Source organism: Balaenoptera acutorostrata, chromosome 3 (genome assembly GCF_949987535.1).
Source record: "Balaenoptera acutorostrata chromosome 3, mBalAcu1.1, whole genome shotgun sequence".
In the NCBI taxonomy this organism is placed as follows: domain Eukaryota; kingdom Metazoa; phylum Chordata; class Mammalia; order Artiodactyla; family Balaenopteridae; genus Balaenoptera; species Balaenoptera acutorostrata.
The window spans coordinates 141,017,819-141,041,108 of record NC_080066.1 but is presented as its reverse complement, the minus strand read 5'-3'; the positions used below and the strand labels follow the sequence as shown (position 1 = coordinate 141,041,108).

Sequence of the window (23,290 nt, the reverse complement as noted above, 5' to 3'; positions counted from 1 at the left end):
CCTCCTCAACCTCACGTTTTATGCTCGTGAGCTTTATTCACACCTCTTGTTCCCGTTTACTAGTAGATCCATGCCTGAGCTGTTTAACCTTTATTCCATATTCACTTTCATTCTCTTTGCCTGACTAATTCTGACTGGCCCTTCTGGTTCTGGCATAGCTGTTACCTTCCCTAGAAATGCATCACAGCATCACTGGACCAGATGGGATGCCCCATCCTGCTCCCATCACACCCTTTACATCCCTGATGGTAGCAGAGACAAGGGACATGTCCTGAATTCTCTTTCAGAATGCCTTTGACAGCAAGAAGATTAAGAAATATCTGTGCCAGACCCTCTTGGTGCCTTCACAGGAGCCCTCTTCCCTCTCCACTGACAACAGAAGCCCAGTTCTGAGCCCAATGCTAAATGGGCTATAGAGTGTCCTGCCCCAGGGGATAAGTCAAGGTTGATGCGAGCCAATCATGATAAAGCAGCTTATCGTGACTAGATATTTGCTCTTCCAGCCTCCTTTGCAGCTCAGGGTGAGCCTGTAACTCAGGTCTAGGAAAGATTTTTCTCTCCTTGATAAAAGGAGAGTGGTCCATGAAGCCCTTCTGCCTCTGTCCCCCGAGCTTCCTGCTTTGGATGCTGTCATATGAGGTGTGATGTTTAGGGCCGTGGCAAATACCTTGAGACCCACAGGGAAGAGATGTCTGATTTCACTGAGCAACTAATCCAACCCTAACATTGCTACTGTCAGACTTCCCAAGAAAAAAGTCTGTACTAATGAACTAAACTCATCCTATCTGTCTATTGTGTTAACCACTGTCAGTCATATGTTCTGTTAACTGCAGCCAAAAGCATTCCTAATTGCACAACATGATGGGATAGACAGAATCCCACAATCAGTCCATAGAGTCAAGCAAAGGGTCCTTGACTGAGGCCAGGAGCAATGCCTTGGGACATTACAAATCAAGGCGCCCCCTTCGGGCCTATCCTGGTCTGAACTCTTTTCCCCGGGTCAGAACCAGTTCAGCATTTAGCAACAGAGCTGAGGTTAAAGTCACCAAAATAAGCAGCCCATGACATTTACTGTATTCTTAGACTTCTGTAACCTTCACTCTGCTAGAGAAGACTTACGTATGAAGACGTTTTCAATCTTAGGACACACAACCCTCAAAGTGATCCTTCTCCAGGACAGCATGAAAGGAAGGAAGCAGTTAGCTCATTGGTTCTGGTCATCAGAAGTCACTGGATACTTCAAATGACCCTACCTTAGGAGTCCATCCCCCAAAAGTTTCTAATACTCTACTTTATGAAACCTTCAACATCTGTGATCTCAGCTTTTGAAGAAAGGAGGCCACTGAGGCAGTGAATGTGGGTCATACTTACGGGTGTCTGAAAGCAGCAAAACAACTGAGTGAGGAAGGGGTGATTGCGGGCCAAAGACAGGATCCTTTTCTCTGTCATGGTGCACTCCACGTCATCATCTTGCAGGATCACGTCCTTCTTTAGCACCTTCACGGCATAGAGGTCTCCTGTTTCTTTTATTCTTGCAAGCATCACCTATGGCAAAGCAGGAGGAGGGAGCGTGAGAACTCGTGCAGCTCTTAGGGTGTGGCCTCGTCTGGGGCAGAAGGCAGACGGCACGTGGGAAACAGGCATGTGTATACATACATGCACAGGCAAACAACATACATGCAGCAGGCGTCCTTTAACCACCCAAACACTTGGAGCGAAGACTCACCTTCCCAAAGCTGCCCTTCCCCAGTACTCGGATGAACTCAAAGTTGTTGATCCCAAGTCGGTTGGAAGAATTAACCCCAATGCCATTTCCTTCTTTGATGCTCTCCTTTCCTTGTCGTCTTAGGGTTGATCTGGAAACAAGATTCTGCAAAGAAGAGTAGGAATACATCGAGTCAGAAATCACAGTGCAGCATGAAGCATTTATGGATGAAGAAGACCTTACTTGCAGTTTCAACCCTCAATACAGCACATGGGGAAAGATCAATACAGCTTGACATGTGAGATCAGGTTCTGCCACTCAAAACTGCTTCAGCACCAACTCCTGATCTGTGCTTACTGTATTTGGGTCAGAATCATTTAAAATATATCTAAGCCACCGAGTTTCAGTTTGTGCTCAAATGGGAGTATACAGAATATGTCTCAGTCTGGTCCACCTGATTTCTTGCGGTGGCTTTCTACAGGGTGGGCAAAGTTCCAAGAGCGCCACCTGGTGTCCATGTCCTGCAAATAGCAGCTTTCACAACTGCTCAGAGAATTGAGCGCCACTCCACACCAAGAATGAATGAAGCAACATTTTTATATACAATATTTTAAATTATAAAAGAGAAACAAAAGTTAATGTAAATATATGAAGGGTAAGATTGACAATACCTATAATCTCATCAGCCCTCCTCAAAAAACAAAAAATAGAAACATACATATACACACATCTATCTTTACACTTAATTTAAAAAAATACAATAAAATTGTTGTTTCATAACACAAGTTTTAATTTAACATTTTTCCATGCATATTATCCATATCTCTAAATGTCCTTCAAGAACATGAGTTTCAAAAAGCTGTCCAATATTCCATTTTATGGATATATCACAATTGATTCACTAATTCTCGGTATTGGAAATATAGATTATCTCTCATCTTATCTATCTAGTATAGATAACACACAGGGACCATACTTGCACGCAAATCTTCAAATCAGGGTGATTAGGAGTCTAGGCTCTCAAGCAGGCTGCCCGGGTTGAAATCACAGCTCTACAACCTAACCCTGTGACCGTGGACAAGTCACCTACCTCTCTGTGCCTCAGTTTCCTCTTCTAACAAAGGGAATGTTATAGTACCTGCAACATGGGTTGTTATGAGGAGTAAATGAATAACTGCACTTAAAGCACTTAGATCAGTGCCTGGCACATTCCATAAACCTAAGCTGTGTTGTCATCTTTATCAACACGATCATCCTCACCATCATCGTCTATTTTCTTAAGATAACTTTCTGGAAAGGGAATTCTTTGGGCCAATGTGTTAATTTAGAAGACTTCTGATACATGGTCAACTTGCCCTCCAGAAAGGTTAACCACCAACACAATGAGAGCTCCCGGTTCACCACATAGAACCAGAAGTAGGTGTGGCCTCTTCGGGGAGTTCTCTAGCCCCATCCCACTAGTACAAGACTCATCCCAGGGAGGGTGCTACCTAAAGACAAGGTGACGTGCAGATGTCTACCTTGGGATATTTATAAGGCAAGCTACCACCAGATGAGAGACAAAAAGTCTGACATCCTGGAGCATTTGACCTATTTAGCTAAAAAAAAAGCTTATCTGAGGCAACTTCTAAGCAATGTTTGTAATAAACAGCTGGACAATACCCTGAAACTGCAAGGATTTTTCTTACTCAACCCAGTGAAACAGTGATTGAAGATATAAAATGGATCACCTTTAAATACCGATTATTTTAATAGTTTCTCCTCTAGATTTCTGATCATAAATTTCTCAAAGATGGAAAAATTTTACCAGCTTGAATCTCACTTCCTCCACTTAAATACTTCCGCTGCCAGAAAACTCTAAATCCAGTGTTTCTCAATCTTTTTTTGTTTGTTTGTTTAACCCATTCTTCTCTTTTGATAGACTAAAGATGTCTCTCTTTAATGCTGTACTGTCAGCTAACAGGGAATTTGGGTTTTCTCACTATTAAATCTCAGAACATGAAAGATACTTGGTTCAGGTGACAAGTGGCGCCGCCCATTCCTAGAGGTTGTGCCACATGGCTCAGCTCATGTCCATGGTATTTCAGAAGCCCTGGGCCAGGCCGAAATCCCTAACCTACACTCTTCAGGGACAGCTGTCCCATGCACTGGAAATCCCCCTCACGGTATAGCACCCTGCCTGTCTGTCCACAAGAAAGACACACAGACTTGAAGGACTTTGCCAACGCCTTCCTGAAATCAAGAAATGCAATGTCAATCCAAGCCCCTGCTTTACCAGGCGGGGCCCTGCGGTGAAAAGGAAATGGGGTGGTTAGTGATGACACTGTTTGGATAACCAAGAACCTGACAGTGATTGCACTTCCCTTCCTAAGTGCCCAGAGACATTTGACAGTTAAGTCTAGAATTTTCCTGAACCCGGCATCAAGCTACACATTTCAGAAGCCTCAGCCATAACCATGGTTCTTTCCCAATTCTCAGCAGACCACAGCCAGGAAGGTGGCAATAGGATGTGGGCCTGGGATGTGTCTGAAGCGCTAATGGACAACAGCAGGTGGGGGAGGGTCACTCAGGGCGGTGGCAGGACAAAAGCACGGCGACTGACACGCTCCACCCACTCCCGAGAGCCGAGAGGAAGGAACTCCTGTCTGTGGCTGGACTTGAGATAAATTCACGATCCATAAACAAATACTATGCAACTGCTGGATTCCAGGCCTGTGGAGAACATCAGCTCTTTAAGTTCAACCCCTTCAGAGAGAAGGAAGCAAAGGCCCATAGTTACTGGTCAACTGTACTGCCGAGGGCCCTGACAAGAGCAGAACCGAGGACCCTGGATTCCAGGCTTTTCACCAGACCACAATGACAGGAAGCTATTTTTTTTTTTAATTTATTTATTTATTTATTTTTGGCTGTGTTAGGTCCTCGTTGCTGTGCGAGGGCTTTCTCCAGTTGCGGTGAGCGGGGGCCACTCTTCATCACGGTGTGCGGGCCTCTCACTTGTTGCGGCCTCTCCCGTTGCGGAGCACAGGCTCCAGACGCGCAGGCTCAGTAGTTGTGGCACACGGGCTTATTTGCTCCGCGGCATGTGGGATCTTCCCAGACCAGGACACGAACCCGTGTCCCCTGCACTGGCAGGCAGACTCTCAACCACTGCGCCACCAGGGAAGCCACCCAGGAAGCTATTTTTTTTAAAAAGAAATCCCTTTTCTGCTTCTTGCTATATCTGCACACTCATTATTTCTTGTTATATAATTGTATATAGAACCTTATTTGTGGAACAAAATGCTCTTTAAAAATGCAATAAATCTGTTTATTGTATTTGCCGAGACTAGGAACTTTGATTATGCCACACACAATACTAGGGCTCGCCACATCTGAACAACTTCTAAGTTACAAAATATGAAAAGAGCAAAGTCTCACCGAGGTGGGAGAAATACTTCCGGGTTGGAGGCCCATTCCTGCCAGAGTCTTGGCCAGCTCCGCCGCATTCACTCCGCAGTTTGGGGCCACGTTCGCCTGACATCGAATGTGTACGTTCATTTTACATACTGGATGGAAGAGGAAAAGGGAATCCACAGTCAGAAAGGAGCCACGTCAACATGTGCTGTGAAGGAGAGCTGTGATAACCTGAAAGACCGTGACTGAGGAATTGCACAGGCTGAATAATGATATCTTCTCATCAAATTCAACTGACACCCACAACGATCCCTGAGTGTAAGTAAATCCCTGATTTTCTCTATTTCTGTTTTGTGCAGAAGCAGTAAGCCTGGCATACGGAAGAATAATACATTTCAAATATCTTTTTGTTTCCACTGTGACTTGATGCAAGACATTCACTTAAATCATATTTTAAAAGTCATCACTGATTTCCCAGCATGATTCAATACAGAGATCAAAACATTCATCACGGCAACGGCTCACTCGATTAAATAACAAGGAAACGTGCCAACCGACTTTATGCCATTCCTTGTAACTCTCACTAAAAGGTAGCAATCTAACAGCCACATGTAGATGGCTGTTCAGACAGGATGGAACTGGTGTTTCTGAGAGGAAAGCCTCTAAGTAAAGCTTTCTTTCTGAGCACTGTCTTTGGGTGGCCCTCACAGCACAGAACGCGGCATCCTGTGCAGCAGCTGTATTTCTCAGTGCTTGCAGCCTGTGGCTTCATGGGTGACAAAAAGCAACGTTTTTAAAGGTCAAGGCAAGTGGCAGTTGGAAGAGGAGAGCGAAGCAAGCTAAGCTCCTGGTGCACAGGAAGCTGACTTGGGGTGATGAAAGACCCGAGGTTTAATCAGCACAGAGTTCTGACACGGTTTCTTGACACGGGCCCTGCTGATCGGAGGCAGGGATAAAGCAGCGTAAGATGCGTTGAGGTGTGTCAGCCCATCTTTGGAAGCATACACAGAGCCAGGTTTCGTGGTGCCTGAAGTTATGCAATTTAGGGTTGCCCTCTTTAAGAAAAAGAGCACTTCATCAAGTAGAGAACTTGGAAGGTACCTTGCAAGGGAGGAGCTCCAAGGCTTAAGCTTCATTAGATTCCTAGGAAATCCACCTCTCTCAGCAAGGCTGGTACGGAGACATACAAGCCTGCGGTGGCCTTTCTAAAGCTCCACGTGACAATAAAAGCAAAAATGATAGGAGCTGGAACACTGCAGGCATGCTACCCTCAGCACCACCAGGGACAAGTGCAATGCAGATGAACCCCACCCATGGCTCTGCCTGTCAGCAACAACCATACGAAAGCAGAAAGGGGCTTTCACACTAGAAACCCACACCTCGGTGACACCATCCAGCTAATGATCAAGCAGTGCCTGAAACAAAGCTACATGTGAGCTGGCTGCTGTTTTGGTTGAAAAAGAATTATTTCATGAAATATCTATGAAATAAGAATAATTAAATGGTGCTCTGGAGAAATAAAAGAATTTGCCTTTCTTAAAGACAAGTGACTAGCCCCTTTTTGTTAATAGAAGCAGGTCTGGTTAAGTCCAGGCAGCCAGTGGAAGTTGTCCAGTTGTACTGACATGAACTCTGCCTCCCCCCGTGACTCCGAATGTGTCTCAGGCTTCAGGCTGAAACTCACATGTATTTCAGCAGAGGACAGTGCACCCCACCACAGCCAGATTGTTACAGCAACACTCAAGGAGAGATGACTCCAGGCCAACAGCCCCTCAACTCCTAACAGGACAGGGACCAGCCCCCATATCCTTATCCTCTGCTGAGGCAAAAGCTCCAAACTCAGGCTCCACTGGACATTGTTGTTGAAGTGCGTGCCCTCACACGGCCAAAGCTGAAGTGTCCTTCGTTCCATCTACTCTCTGATCTCTATCAAGCTCTTTGAGAAGACACAGGGCGGACTGAGTTATGCTTTTATCACTCAATTCCTGCTTATTTCTGGTGAGGTGATCAAACCAACTCTCCTGCTAGTTCTTACTCATAACTCAACCTTCTCTGCTGGCCACCTCACCTCCTACCATCTTTCATTTCTGACCAGATCCCATTTTTTCCTCTTTCAAATACCTGTGGAAATACACAATGACTAGCCTGTACTCAGTACTAAACAGAGGATAGCCAGCAGGCTAGCTAACTAGACAGGACATTTCATTTAGCAAGTGAGAAAACATTCCATGGTTAGGAAATCTGTGGATCACATGTAACTCTCTTTACGTGCCTGACAAGGGACACATACATATAGAGAGAGCCACTAAGATGTTCATTTACAAGGTATCTAAAACCATCTGTCCTAGGTCAGATTCTGAACTGCAGAATGCTGAAAGCTCGCAGCAAGGTGTTCTCATGAGAAAGTGGGTACCAAGCACCCCAGAATCTCACTTTTACACTGAAGTCCTTGTCGCATGATCCCCCAGAGCAGGGAGCCACAGTGATCACAGAACGTTGGCACCTTGTAGTTGTGGACGCTGAACTTGTGTGGGATGTTGATTCCAAACCTCTGCTCAGCAATCTGTAGCAAGGAAACAGGAGGACGAGAGCTGAAATTCCATACCCACACCTTTTGTGAAAACTGTAACAGGAGCCCACCAAATGCAAAGTGTTACTATGACACCTGAGATGTGTATACTATTACTGCCCAGCCACGATGAATTACCCAGGCCTTACCACGCAGACGAAGCACATTTCCTAGTGAACAAGACCGGACAGAAATGTGTGGTGTACATTAAACTGTCCACCATCTTGGGAGATTAATAGAAATTTAAATATTCATTTCACCTTTTATATTCAATTGGCCGTGTTTCTCTCCCGGCCAATTCCTCACACCCATGGCTATTTCCTAGAACCTTTTAACTTCAGGATTCAACAAGTCTTTTATAAGCAACATACACTTGCTATCACCACAAGTTCTTCCAGAAATTGTGTCATGAGGATGGGGTGACACCCAGAGGACAGGGAACCACAGAAGGAATTTATTCCAAAGTGACATTCAACTGGTGATCTTATTCAGCCCTTCCAGCCTCTGCCTGTCTTTGTATTTTGATATCTGAGTGCAAAGATTCTGCTTTTATCTCACAGATGATCACTTCTCAGGATCAGGTTAAATCTCACATACTGTTTCCAGCAAATAGTTAAACTAGGCATATGCTCTATAATCTATATCACAGTTTGAAGCAATAACAACAGAGTCACACATAACAAGTAGTGGGGCAATATTACTCCTCTTGAAACTTTTCTGGCCTCTTTCTCATAAAAGAAAGTACACATGCCTCTGTGTGTACTCTATAGCAATCCTGGGTGTATACCGTAAAAAACCATCAAGTTCCAGAGTCGGACTTTTCAATGCATCTGTAAATCCACTGCTAACTGTTGGTAATACTCCAACTGCCTTCTACCTCCAGAATTTAGAATGTACGCCCACCTCAGCTGGATGCAATGCTAATGGCAAGAGTGATGTTCAAGACTTTATGTATAGATACAGATCCTCCCTGAAATTCCTCGAGAGGCTGGAGGGGGCCAAAAGGCACTTTATTTAGGAAGTGCAATTTACAGTTAACAACATACTTACCATATCAATTCTATCTTGTAGTGTTGATACTATTTTAGGTCTGAGGCTGGGAGAGAAGCTAGCTAGCAGAGGCTGGATTCTACATTCAAATCCCAGTCATCTGATGCCAAACTCAGGGAACTTTCCACGTTTCCAAATCTCTCTTCAAATTAGTAGAACTGATCTCTAGAGCTTTTACCCAGCTGATCACTAATGGAGTCATCTCAAGGACAGGTCAAGCTATGCAAGTATAGAAATACAAATGCCATAATATAAAAAGGAGAGAAATTTCAATTCTGATACCACCATTGGCTTCAAGGAGTGTGGAAGGGAATTGGGAATGAGAGGGAGGAAGAAAAAGACAGAGGGAAGGAGGGAGAGAGAGAGAGAGAGAAATAGAGACAGAGGCAGAGAGAGGGGGAGAGAGAGCGAGCAAGAGAGAATGTGCATGCATGAGCTCATGCAGGCACTTAATCAGCAAACTGCTATCTTACCTTTGAATCCACTTTGTTAATATTGTTTTGGCAGGTGCAGGCTGTAACAATTAGATGATGGCAGCGCTTGTGGACGACACAGGTGCACACTAGGAAATTAAATCCAGCGATTATACATTTATTGGAGGCACCAGGCCATTGTGGCTTGATTTAGATGGTGGGCCCACATGATGGCAGCCAGTGTTCCCGTTCTTCCTATATTCCTTACCACCACCCTAACTCAGGCCTTTGCTCACGCTTGAACTGTTCATACTCAGGTCCGGAACTAATGTCATCCTTCCTGGCTTTACTCCTTCCTGCCCCAACCTCCAGAGGAATCATCTCACAGTATATGATTCTGGTCACCTCAGGCCCATAATCTAAAGCATTCAATCGTGTCTCACAGTCAAGTCAAACTAGAGCTGAAATTTCCCAGATAGGTTTCAGGCTCTCCCAAGCCCACCCCAGGCTAACCTGTCACCTTTCTTCTCTGGGGGCTCTTTGTTCCACTAAAAACTAGACTAGGTGCTCTTCCTGGAGCAAGTCTTCACCCTCCCCAACACACTGTCCATGCCCCTCTCAACCCCTGGGGTATCTTCTTTTCCTTTCACTTCACTAAACCTTAAATGTAAAACAAAGCACGACTTTAAAAAATGTCTCTTTTATGAAAATATACTCCCAATGGCTCCCCTTCTAGACTGAAACTCTCTCCTACAACCTCTAGCTGGCCTCCCTCATTTCAGATCTTCCACATACAACCTCTAATGTCCTCAGGATTCCTAGCCAGCATGATGACTTGAACAAAGTAGGCATTCATTAAGTATTTGAAGAATGACCCAATCAATTGCTTGAATAGTTAGAACTTTCTAAATAACATTTTTTTCATTTTCATTCAGATAACTGATAGAGTGCAGAGTCCAGTTTCCATTAAAGGATGAACATGTGCAATGAAGCAATATGAAAATACACATCATTTTTAAGATCTTTCAAGACATATGGAAGTTTCTAGGATTAAATACATAAAGACAGATGACATGTCAGCAAGTAGCACTATAATCTAAAACAAATCTAGCTTTCATCAGATTGAATTCTCAGGAGAACCAAACTGAAAGTGCCCAGAGAACTGGTCTTTTTATATGAGGGAATCCTTCACATAGAAAAATCTTATATTCCAAGGCATTTGTTTTTTTCACAGTCAGCTTGGCTACAGGTTTATCAATTTTATTGATCTTTTTGGAGAATTATTGATAGCTTTTGGTTTTGTGGATTTTTAAAATTGTTTTCTTAATTTCAATTTCACTGTTTTCCACTCTATTTTTGTTATTTATTTTCTGCTGCTCACTTTAGGCTTAAATTTCTCTCCTTTTTAAGGTGGAAACTTAAATGATTGATTTTTGACCTTTATTCTTTTCTAATATATGCATTTAATACTCTAAATTTTCCTCTGAGCACTGCTTTCACTGCCTCCCACAAATTTTGATAAACTGTATTTTCATTTGATTTAAAATATTTTTTATTTCCTCTTGAGCCTTCTTTGACCCATGTGCTTTTTAGAATATGTAGCTTAATCTTCAAATATCTGGAGGTGCTTGAGCTATCTCTTTGTTATTGATTTCTAGTTTAATTCCACTGTGGTCTGAGAAGATACTTTTTATGATTTCTATTCTTTTATATTTGTTATGTTTTGTTTCAATGTCCCAGAATGTGGTCTGTGTTGGTAAATGCTCCTAGTAAGCTTGAGAAGAATGTGTGTTCTGCTGCTCTTAGATGGAGAATTCTATAAATGTCAATTTGATCAAGTTGTGATAGTGCTGTTTAGGTCAACTATATTCTTACTGATTTTCTGCCTGCTGGATCTATCAATTGCTGAGATATTAAATAAAATTAAATCCAACTATAATAGTGGATTTGTTTATATCTCCTTGCAGTTCTATCAGTTTTTGCTTTAAGTATTTTGACACCCTGTTATTAGGCACATATATGCTAAAGATTTTTATGTCTTCTTGGAAAACTGACTCCTTTTATCATTACATAATGCCCTTCCTTATCCTTTATAACTTTCCTTGTTCTGAAGTCTGCTTTAATCTGTTTGCTTTTGATTAGTTTTAGCATGATTGGTATATCCTTCCAACTAGGCATGTGGTTTTATATCCCTTTGCAAGATGTGAACAAATTAGTGTCCACATGTCTCCTGACCAGTGTTCTTTCCTGGTCCTTTAACAGGTGGCCCACTGAAAATCAGCTCTTCAAATATCCTGGCACTACAGGCCATGGTAGAAGAAATAAACTAAAAAAACAACAGATACATCACAAATCATGTATTTTTAAACTCAAAAAATGTAATCTTGTTTACCAAGAGGTTCTCAAGTTATCTTTGTATGCATGAGATGGACAGAGCATACCCCTGTGCTGGAGAGGTCCAAGCCAAAAAGTGACATTGATTCTGACCTGTGAACTATGCTCTCATTTGGGGCTGGAATTAATAGCATAAGGTCAATTATTGTTGTCATATCAATTCAGTTTTTCCTAAATTTGAGAACTCAGTAGAATTGTTCATACATATTAAAGTCAAAATTACATCCAAATGTATGTCTTATTCCATTCTTCTAAGGGAAATAATGTTTTACTTCCCCTCCTTCAGAAGAGAAGGTGGGATTTCTTTATTTACCTAGTTTACCATAGGTCACCACTCTAGGATAGGTAGTACTATTTTACCAATGATCTGTAGGGTGTAAATTAAGATAATAGGTACCATACGGACAAACCATGAGATGACGCTCAAGTTAATGATGAGGGAGGCCCAAATAAAAGTCCAATCCAGCCTGGCTAAACCTCCAGATTAAGGAGTCTTCTTTTACTCTTTCCTTTTTTATTTCATTCCAATTCTTCTGGAACACTAATTGAGGTTATCTTAGAATTGTGAAAATCAAAATAAATTGAATGGATAATATCTTACAAGACCATTAACAGCCTAACTTTGAACATTCTCACATTTAACTAAATTCAGAAAATCAAAAAAGCAACTTGGATAATAGCTTCTATTTCCAATTCAGGTAAAGAGAAATCAGCATTGTGCTACTTCTCACCCCTATGGACAAGGGGATTGTAAAAAACCAAAAATTTATCTTCAAGACTCAAGGGTCCTGCTCACAAAATCGCATTACCTTTTAGTATGTTCATGATCCTGCAGAGACAAAACTTTAAACAACTAAACTTACATAGGTATCCTGGATTCAGGAATAAAAACAGCCCCTCTACTTTGTCTACAAAAAGACATGGCTAAAATTTAACCAAAACTAAAGGGTTATAATTCTATGGGGGTCTCATTTGACCTACAGAGAGTTATTTATCAAAATATTAATGGAATGTATCCTGTTTCCTCTTGGTATAATCACTTTTTAACACAGGAACAAGATTAAACATAGTTTTAAAATGTTTTCTTACCTTGGCATTGATAACCCTGTTTCCCAAATACACCCCTGTTCAAGACAATAGAGAAAAAAGAAACCATTAGTCAAATATTTCAGCAACAACGTTCCTATAATTACAGTACTTAAGGAAAGCAAATTTCATCCTCTGGTCCTTTATAAAAAACACAATTTCAGAGAAGCAGCAGAGATAACCTTCTTTTTGAGCCCTTTTTTGTTACCACAAGACAAGGAGGAAACTGATGAGTTAGAATGCTCCGAATCACAAACAGGTGAGTTTGGCAATTCTCATTCTACCCACCACTGTGGTAATCCCCCAAGTCCTCAGTGAAAATAAACCCTCCTCTGTGTGTATGACTGAGCCTCTGCCTGAAGTGTCACTTTACTGCCTTATTGATCATTCTCTCTCACATACACATAAATACATGCAGAGGGTGAAGTAAACAGATGCAAATATACATATGGATGTAAACAGGTGAGTCCACTCCAGATGCCTGACCTGAGGCATCTTCCATCTTCCCTGTGCCCACATCACCCAGAGTCCACTGGGGAGCAGAAGTGCGGCCACAATATGCCCATCATGCCCACAGCTTCCATCTCTGTCTCTCCCTAATACACTCTCTGGGTGATGGTGATATGATTCTCATTCTTATTAACAAAAACCACATTTTACTAAGCCAGTAGGATATGCCAGGCAATGAGCCAAGCAGCTGACGTGTACCATCTCATTTAATCCTCACAAAAGCCACGTGAGGTAGCACATATAATAGGATAGCCTAGAGCACAGATCCTGAAGCTGGATGGCCTGGATGTGATTTGGGGCAAGTTGTTTTAACTACTTTGAGTCACTGTTTCTTAATATATATAAAGGTATAATAATAACAGTACCTACTTTATAAGGTTATCATGAAGATAAAAAGTGTTGATAATGTAAAATACTTAGAACAGTGCCTGGCACTCTAAGTGCATATAAAAGTTTATTATGTAAATAAAATAAAATTATTGTCTCTGTTTTGCAAATGAGGAGACATTGATGGGTTATATAGCTTGTCTAGGTTCACACATCTAGCTGGTGATGAGATTGAATGCCAGAGTCCATGTGCTTAATCATAGATATATATATATATGTATGTATATTTATAAAACATATATACCACTATTTTAAGTGTGTGTGCATGTGTGTGTGTGTGTGTGTGTGTGTGTGTGTTTCACAAGGCCAGTTAGGTGGGAGTTAAAGTTTCCTTGGTAGAAAAAAATTTGGTGAAATTATCAAGTAAGTTTCCATTAAGAACGTTAGTTGAGATCACAGGTTGCCACCACAAATGCCTACAGGGGCAGGCAGGTCATGTAAAGGAGGGAAGCCAAATGGTGTGACATGAAATAAAACAGTAACAGACAGTTACCCTTCTGGTCAGGCAAATCCAGTGAGAGGTGGGTCTATGGCTAACTGGAGCATGCAAAGAAGAAAAATGGGCTCAAAGTTGCCAGAGATGCTAATTTTTTCATTAAAAAATAGAATAGGAACCTCCTCCTAAAGACTACAGTTTTAGGCTTCATACATATCGACAGCCAGTTTAGGGCCTTTGGTTTAGACAAGACTCTACTTTTTCTTTCTTTCATATTTTTTTTTTTATTGTGTACAAATTTAATGTCTTATTTCTTTTTAAAATTTATTTTATTGAAGTATAGTTGATTTACAATGTTGTGTTAGTTTCTGGTGCATAGCAAAGTGATTCATTATATATATATATACATATATATGTTCTTTTTCAGATTATTTTCCATTATACATTATTACAAGATATTGAAGATAGTTGCCTGTGTTATACAGTAGGTCCTTGTTGTTCATCTGTTTTATATATAGTAGTATGTATCTGTTAATCCCAAATCCCTAATTTATCCCTGCCCCCTCCTTCTGCCTTTGGTAAGCATAAATTTGTTTTCTATGTCTGTGAGTCTATTTCTGTTTTGTAAATAAGTTCCTTTGTATCATTTTTTTAGATTCCACATGATATCATATGATATTTGTAAGGGGATGGAAAAAGGTATTCCACGCAAATGGAAATCAAAAGAAAGCTGGAGCAGCAATACTTGTATCAGATAAAATAGACTTTAAAATAAACACTGTTTCAAGAGACAAAGAAGGACACTACATAATGATCAAGGGATCAATCCAAGAAGATATAACTAATGTAAATATATATGCACCCAACATAGGAGCACCTTAATACATAAGGCAAATATTAACAGATATAAAAGGAGATATCAACAGTAACACAATAATAGTAGGGGACTTTAACACCCCACTTACATCAATGGACAGATCATCCAGACAGAAAATCAATAAGGAAACACAGTCCTTAAATGACACATTAGACCAAATGATATTTATTGATATTTATAGAGCATAATTGATATTTACAGAGCATTTCACCCCAAAAGCAGCAGAATACACATTCTTTTCAAGTGCACATGGAACATTCTTCTTGATAGATCACATGCTAGGCCACAAAACAAGCCTCAGTAAATTTAAGAAAAGTGAAATATCAACCATATATTCCAACCACAGCACTATGAAATTAGAAGTCAACTACAAGAAAAAAAACTGCAAAAAACACAAACAGATGGAGGCTAAACAGTATGCTACTAAACAACCAACGGATCACTGAAGAGATCAAAGAGGAAATTAAAAAAATACCTAGAGACAAATGAAAATGAAAACATGACAATCCAAAACCTATGGGACATGAGACTTCCCTGGTGGCACAGTGGTTGAGAATCCACCTGCCAATGCAGGGGACATGGGTTCAATCCCTGGTCCAGGAAGATCCCACATGCCATGGAGCAGCTAAGCCCGTGCGCCACAACTACTAAGCCTGTGCTCTAGAGTCCGCGAGCCACAACAACTGAGCCCAAGCCACAACTACTGAAGCTTGCGCGCCTAGAGCCCATGCTCCACAGCAAGAGAAGCCACCGCAATGAGAAGCCCGCGCACTGCAACGAAGAGTAGCCCCCGCTCGCTGCAACTAAAAGAAAGCCCGTGCACAGCAATGAAGACCCAACACAGCCAAAAATAAATAAATATTAAAAAAAAAAAAAAACCACCTATGGGACACAGCCAAAGCAGTTCTAAGAAGGAAGTTTATAGTGATACAAGCTTACCTCAGAAAACAAGAAAAATCTCAATAAACAACCTAAACTTACACCTAAAACAACTAGAGAAAGAAGAACAAACAAAACCCAAAGTTAGTAGAAGGAAGGAAATCATAAAGATCAGAACAGAAATAAGTGAAATAGAGACTAAAAAAGCAATAGAAAAGATAAATGAAACTAAAAGCTGGTTCTTCAAAAAGATTTAAAAAAATTGATAAACCTTTAGCCAGACTCATCCAGGAAAAATAGACAGAGGGCCCAAATCAATAAAATCAGAAATGAAAAACGAGAAGTTACCACAGACACCACAGAAATACAAAGGATCATAAGAGACTACTACGAGCAACTATAACGCCAATAAAACGGACAACCTAGAAGAAATGGCCAAATTCTTAGAAAGGTACAATCTCCCAAGATGGAACCAGGAAGAAATAGAAAATATGAACAGACCAATTACCAGCACTGAAATTGAATCAGTAATTCAAAAGCTCTCAACAAACAAAAGTTCAGGATCAGATGGCTTCACAGGTGAATTCTACCAAACATTTAGACAAGAGTTAACACCTACCCTTCTGAAACTATTCCAAAAAATTGCAGAGAAAGGAAGACTTCCGAATTCATTCTGTGAGGCCACCATCACCCTGATAACAAAACTAGACAAAGATATCACAAAAAAAGAAAATTACAGGCCAATATCACTGAAACATAGATGCAAAAATCCTCAATAAAATACTAGCAAACAGATTCCAATAGTACTTTAAAAGGATCATAGACAAGACCATATTCTTGATTAAAAAGGCCAGAAATACAAACTAAGCCTGCATTCTGACTGTTAAAAGGTATAAAATCTAAAGTAATCACAAAAACCCCCACAAAACACAAAGTAATTGATCAATACTCAGAAATGAATCTGAATCAAGTGTTTCTGCCTTAAACAAAATGACTAAAGTTTGCAACAAAAACAAAGATCTCCTTTTATGCTGCAGATATGAGAGTGTGTTTCTTCCTCCTGAGAAGGGTGTGTATGTGTATGTTTTGTGGATGTGAGGGTATTTCTTCCTTCTCTCTGCAAATAAATATGTTTAATGTTGCCTCTAATTGAAGATAACTATTACTTAAATTTATTTTACATTATAGATTTGCCACTTGAGTAACATGTATAGTAAGATATTGCCCCAAATCATCTAGAATTTCTCAACTATTAATTATCTTGATTCTTAAATGCCAGGGATTATAGTATGTGATCACTGAAAGCTATTACCTTTGTCTACATACTATAAGGCTGAAGACTACTGTATGTTTAGTTTACTTCCAACAATTAATTCCATAAGTCATCATGTGATTCATGCCTTCTTAGAGAAATACTGTTGATATTTCTTTCCTCCTTAGGGATAGATCATTTGTTAACTGATTAGCCTCTCTCTCTAATTAGTGCTTTTTAACCAGTTCATGATTCATTAGCACTTTTACCAAAATGATTGGCAAAAGAAATAACAAATAAAACTTAATCTGTAAATTGTGTAATTTTTTTGTTGGGGATTAAAATTTCTAGGTCAACATATTAGAGTAAGAGGAAAATAATCAGATTCTAAAACAATTCTTAATAATCATGCTTTCTCCTGAAATCACACACAACCAGAGGAAATCTCAGCTCTTGGGAGGAGAGAAGCCAGGGAACCTCTTACCAGATAAACTCCCTGCAGTGAGAGCAGTAGGTGGGCTGCCTCAGGTATGTGGCCATGAACTTATGTCCGTTGATCTGGTGGACTCGCCTTCGCATAGCCCTTTGGCGCTTCCTGGTAAAATGTTTGAAGATTCGGTCTCTCTGGAGAGTAGCTGTATATTAAAAGAAGGGAAAAAAGAATCATGTGTAATGAACCTACCTGCACTTAATGTATGAGAAAGTTTGATAGTTCAAATACTCCCCAAATTACTTTTTTCTTTCTTCAAGATGTAAAACACCCCAGAAAATCATCATGCTTTGTTAGACATATGTGAACCCTGGGATTCCCAATTGCCTAGTTATAACTGGCTATCTTGGGCCAGTCTCCCCCGGAACAGAGCGTGGGTTCCCCAGAGTTCCGATGCTCCAGTATGTGACAGCAGCATGGTCTTGCCGTCCCTGTCCAGCTGTCTGGGACCTCAGGTTCACCGGCCGGCTGCAGTGACCGGCTGGCAAACAGGGCTCCTCATTACTCCCCTTTCATTCTGCTGTCCTCACAAACTTAGTGAGGGAACTGCCCCCAACACAGTGAGAGCCCTGCCCCAAAGCATCAGTTCCAGCACCACCTCTGTTAACTTGGAAGAGGTAGAAATTAACTGGGAATACACTCAGAGTTCCTCTTCTAATTTCATATTTTAAAAGTAGTGCCTCCTAATCTGAAGACTCTGAAAACTGTGCACCATTTAAAGATCATAAATGATATCTTCCACCTAACTGTTCTAGAACTTTTCCAATGTATGCAGAGGCTTGTGATTATAAAATAAAGATTCCTTCTTCAATAATGCTTTTAAATGAATCACTGCTCCAAAGGAAACTAAAGGAATCATGCAAGAATAATCTGCTAATAAATTTTAAAACCTGGAAGAAACAGAAGATTTCCATGTAAATACATGGTCAAAATTAGTCACATAAACCAAACAGTCTAATTTTTTTAGAAGAAATTGATAAAGTTTTTAAAGGACTACCTCTAATTCTGAAGGATTCATTTTATTTAGACTTTTCCCAGTAGCAATATACTCAAATAACCAGAAACTTCTATACTATCCAGAATTATCTTAAAAAGAAGAACTCACTATGACCAAGTGGGAATTTTCTCAGGAGCATAACAATGGGCATATTATTACAAAATCTATTATAGCTTATTCTATTAATAGGTGAAAGAATAAGTATGACAGTTTCAATAGATGTTTAAAAGGCACTTGATAAAATTTAACTTGTAATCCAATAAAAAATTCTTTTGAAAAGACTAAAAGATTGTCTCTTTAACATGACCAACACACATTTTCACAGGTCAGAAGCATCAAACTGAATGGTAAATGTTAACAAAATTCCTGTGACAGTTAAGAACGAATAAGACTAATTATCACCACTATTATTTAATATTATTCTGAAAGTACTCACCAAAGTTGTTAGAAATGAAACAAAAGATCAAACTATTAGGAAAAGGTGGCAAAGATACCATTATTTGAAGTTGTTTAATGTATGACTAGAAAACTCAGGAGAATTCAGCCTAATCTATTAAAAAAAATGAGTTCTGTGTGATGGACAATAATAAATCATTAAAAGTCAAGGTATTTAGTATATCAAAAGAGCCAATTAGAATAAGTTAAAAAATCCCATTCATACAACCAAAAAAACCAAATTATCTAGGAAATAATTTATCAGAAGTGCAAGATTTATATGAAAAAAAGACTATAAAACCAACTGAAGGTTATGAAAAGATAAGTAAAAATGAAGTTCTTAAATTGGAACACTCAATACTACAAAGCTGTCAATTCTATCTAAACTAATGTCTAAATTCAACAAAATTTCAATCAACATTCCCAAAGGATGTTTTTAAATTTGACAATTTTTTTCAAGGTTTATTTGGTACCATAAATATTTTAAAACTGTCCCAAAATTTCAATGAGGGAGGACCTGCTCTACATGTTAAAACATATTATAAAATTACGATAATTTAAACAGTGCTCTACCCCCTCAAGAAAAGTCCAAAACTAGAAATCAATTTGGCTGAAAGAGAATATGGTTCAAATCAGTGGGAAAAGATGGATTATTCAATAAGTGGTGTTTAGACAACTAGGTAGCCTTTTGGAAAATATCTTTACCTCACTCCTTACACCAAATAATCTCAGATAAATGTTGAGGTGGAAATTATAGAAAGAAAGAAAACATGGGGAAAAAAATACAATCCTAGGAATGGGATGAGGATAACAAATTTCTACAGCCATAAAAGATCCACAGATTTGCAATCTATGAAATTTAAAGTCCTACTTGTCGGGCTTCCCTGGTGGCGCAGTGGTTGAGAATCTGCCTGCTAATGCAGGGGACACGGGTTCGAGCCCTGGTCTGGGAAGATCCCACATGCCACGGAGCAGCTCGGCCCGTGAGCCACAATTGCTGAGCCTGCGCGTCTGGAGCCTGTGCCCCGCGACGGGAGGGGCCGCGATAGAGAAAGGCCCGCGCACCGCGATGAAGAGCGGTCCCCGCACCGCGATGAAGAGTGGCCCCCGCTTGCCGCAACTGGAGAAAGCCCTCGCACGAACCGAAGACCCAACACAGCCAAAAATAAATAAATAAATAAATAAATAAATAAGAAAATCCTTTAAAAAAAAAAAAAAAAAAAAAAAGTCCTACTTGTCAGTAGACACAAAACAAAGTTAAAGCAAACTGGGAAGAAAAGGATTTGCAACATGTGACAAAGCGTTACTATTTATAATATGTATAAATCATTAAGAAAAGAGGATAAACAATCTAGTAAAAAAGGGGCAGAGGAAGTGAACAGGCAATTCATAAAATTATAAATGCAAATAGACAATAAACACACCAAGATGTCCAATCCTATCCAAGACAGACATGTAAGAACTGCAAGGTAAATGACATTTTACCTCTTAAGTTGGCAAATACTTATGAAGGTAGTTAACATGCCCACTCTTACTACAGTGTAGGGAAATCGGCACCTCCAGCCTCTGCTGGTAGGAGCATAAACTGGTCTCTAGTCCTCGCCCCACCATCCTCTGGCTGTATTTACCCTGCTAAGCCTCAGTGTTCCCATCTATAAACCAGGTAGTGCCTTCCTCCTAGGTTTTTTCCAAGGACTGAATGAGATAATGCATTAGAAACGTTTTGCCCAGAGCTAGGCACACGGTCACATTCAACACGTAGCTATTTCAAGAATGATTTCTTTCGGTGACCAATTTGACAAATACCTGTCAAAGTATTTATTCCAGTTTTATTGAGAAATAATTGACATAACTTCACTGTGTAAGTTTAAGGTGTACAAGCATGATGGTCTGATTTACAAATACTGTGAAATGATTACCACAATAGGTTCAGCTAACATTCACCTTCTCATATAGATACAATAAAAAGAAAGAAGAAAAGGAAATATATTTTCTCCTTGTGATGAGAACTCTTAGGATTTATTCTCAACTTTCCTATATATCATACATCAATGTTAGCTGTGGTTATCATGTTGTATACATTACATCCCTAGTACTTACTTATCTTATAACCAGAAGTTTATACCTTTTGACTACCTTCCTCCAATTCCTCCTCCCCCTACACTTGGCCTCTGGTAACCACAAATCTGATCTGTTTTTCTGTGAATTGGTTGTTTTGTTTTTCCTGTTTGTTTTTTACATCATACAGTATTTGTTTTTCTCTGACTTATTTCACTTAGCATAATGCCTTCAAGGTCCATCCATGTTGACGTAAATGGTAAGACTTCCTCATTTTTTTATAGCTGACTAATATTCCATTGTGTATATATATCACAACTTCTTTATCCATTCATCCATTGATAGACACAGGTTGTTTCTATATCTTGGCTATTGTAAACAATGCTGCTATGAACATGGGGGTGCAGATATCTTTTCGAGTTAGTGTTTTTGTGACCTTTGTCCAAGTGTTATGTGCATTTCCTTTCATGCAACAATTCAACTTCTAGGATTTGTTTTCTACAAAAAATACCAGAAAGCAGGAATATATGCTATATAGATATCAATCATTATATTCTTTTTAACAGTAAAAATTAGGGTCAATATAAGAAATCTCAAAGAATAAAATGTAGAAATAGTCCAAATAAACGTTGCTAAGATACCAATTCTTTAGAGGCTCTAGCATGGTTAAAATTGTACCTGCTTCAGGTTTTGTTTTGGGGTGTGTGTGTGTAACATCTTTGGCAAGCAGCCCAATTACTATCATTCTCAGGTTTCCCATCTATCTAAAGAAGATGAAAATACACCTTTGTCCTCAGCGCTATGGGGATAGTGTCATAATCAATATTCCTGAGAGGTTCTTACAATTTTGGATAAGGGTCACATAAGAACAGAAGTCACTCTACTGTACTGCTCTCTTCCACAATACTTCTAAAGGCCATTTAGTAACCACAATATAAACAGATTTTAATGTTCCTTTGTTGACAGATGATGAAAGTTAGCCTAATGATAACACCCTACACCTGATCTACATTATCACCAACCTAAGACCCAGCTCAGTACTGGCCAAAGCAAAACTTGTACTGAATTACTAAACACTTATCACATCTAAATGCAAATTAAATTCTCCCTGGGGGTCTAATTACCAATAATTTACTTACTTAATCCCTTAATACTATAAAGATTGGTTAAAAGGTCAGCTCACTTGCAGTTTTAATATTTCATGAATTGAGTCTTTTTTTTCCCCCTCAACAGCTATTACCATTGCAGTAATGTGACCTATGAATTTTCCAGGTGATTTGTTATAGCTGGAAGGACACAGGAAGAAACTGCTTGTAGTTGTCTACCAAGTCGGTCATCCCCTAATACCTTCGCTCCTGCCTTTCACCCCTCCTGGAATGTTCTTCCTTCTTTTTTTTTAACTAGTTAACTTAGACTTTCCTGTGTGCCTCAGAGCCTAAGGCAAATCCTGAATCAAAGTGAAATGCTTCTCCCCTCTGTTTCCACAGCAACCTGGGAGCACACCTCCATCTTTTCCCTTATCCCAGGAAACTAGGGGTTATGTCTCCTTCACCTCCTATACCCAGGTGCCTCATAAGACCTCATACGTGGTCATTCTTAATTAAACTTCACTCTTCCCTTTTCTCTATTCTTTTGCACATGTGCCTCTTTTTGTTTAAAAAGCAAACACACACTCACCCACACCTCAGAATTTGCAAGAAATTTAAGTCATGTAAGTAAACTGGGGCCCCCATGGCTTCATATGGCTTTCCCTATCACCATCCTCTTGCTGGCTGCCCTGACCAGGAAGAAAGAACTCTGGGACTTAACTCTGTTCCCCAGAGCACAGACTCAACCCCCATTTGACAATCAGGGTGCAGAGGGAGCTTCCTCATTGTTCGCATGGCCTCCTGTTGACTTAGGACTGAGTTAGAAGGGCTAAAAAAGACGATTTAATCCTGTTGTGCCTGAAACCACCCTGGGCTTTGAGAAACCTTTCAGATCACGTGTTAGTTGAACACATCAAGCAATCCTAACACGCTCTGCAGCCAAAACTTGCATCACAACCTCTGTTTTGCTCTTGAGGTGCGCAATGCCTCTAAGTAAATAGGAAGCTGGCTCAGTGCCCCAGAGTGGAAACTCACATCCCAGTCTCAGGAGGTGGGCAGGTCTGGAGCCCTGATCTGCCTTACCCAGGAGTTGGTTTTGCCAAGCCCTCCCAACCACAGGGTGGAGAATAATTCTGTCAAATGTAACGAAGGTTAACTAGTTTGAAATAAAATTATATTTCATAAAACCTGATTGTCATCCCACACACTCTTTCAGAACCTGAGAAGGCACAAGTGAGTAGGAGCCGCTCCAGGGTAAGTTTCCATCGCAG

The 23,290-nt window shown here is 40.1% G+C and overlaps 1 protein-coding gene across 1 annotated transcript in view; it reads right to left on the bottom strand.

The window, feature by feature from the left end:
• Positions 1 to 23,290, bottom strand: part of PRKCH (protein kinase C eta) — a 221,985-nt gene that overhangs the window by 85,960 nt on the left and 112,735 nt on the right. Inside the window, exons 3-9 of the mRNA XM_007192957.3 lie at positions 17,436 to 17,586; positions 12,614 to 12,648; positions 9,191 to 9,279; positions 7,532 to 7,661; positions 5,123 to 5,250; positions 1,727 to 1,870; positions 1,372 to 1,545 (exon numbers count right to left, since the gene is read on the bottom strand). Coding sequence (XP_007193019.2) covers positions 1,372 to 1,545; positions 1,727 to 1,870; positions 5,123 to 5,250; positions 7,532 to 7,661; positions 9,191 to 9,279; positions 12,614 to 12,648; positions 17,436 to 17,586 — 851 coding nt within the window. The remainder of the gene's footprint in view (positions 1 to 1,371; positions 1,546 to 1,726; positions 1,871 to 5,122; positions 5,251 to 7,531; positions 7,662 to 9,190; positions 9,280 to 12,613; positions 12,649 to 17,435; positions 17,587 to 23,290) is intronic.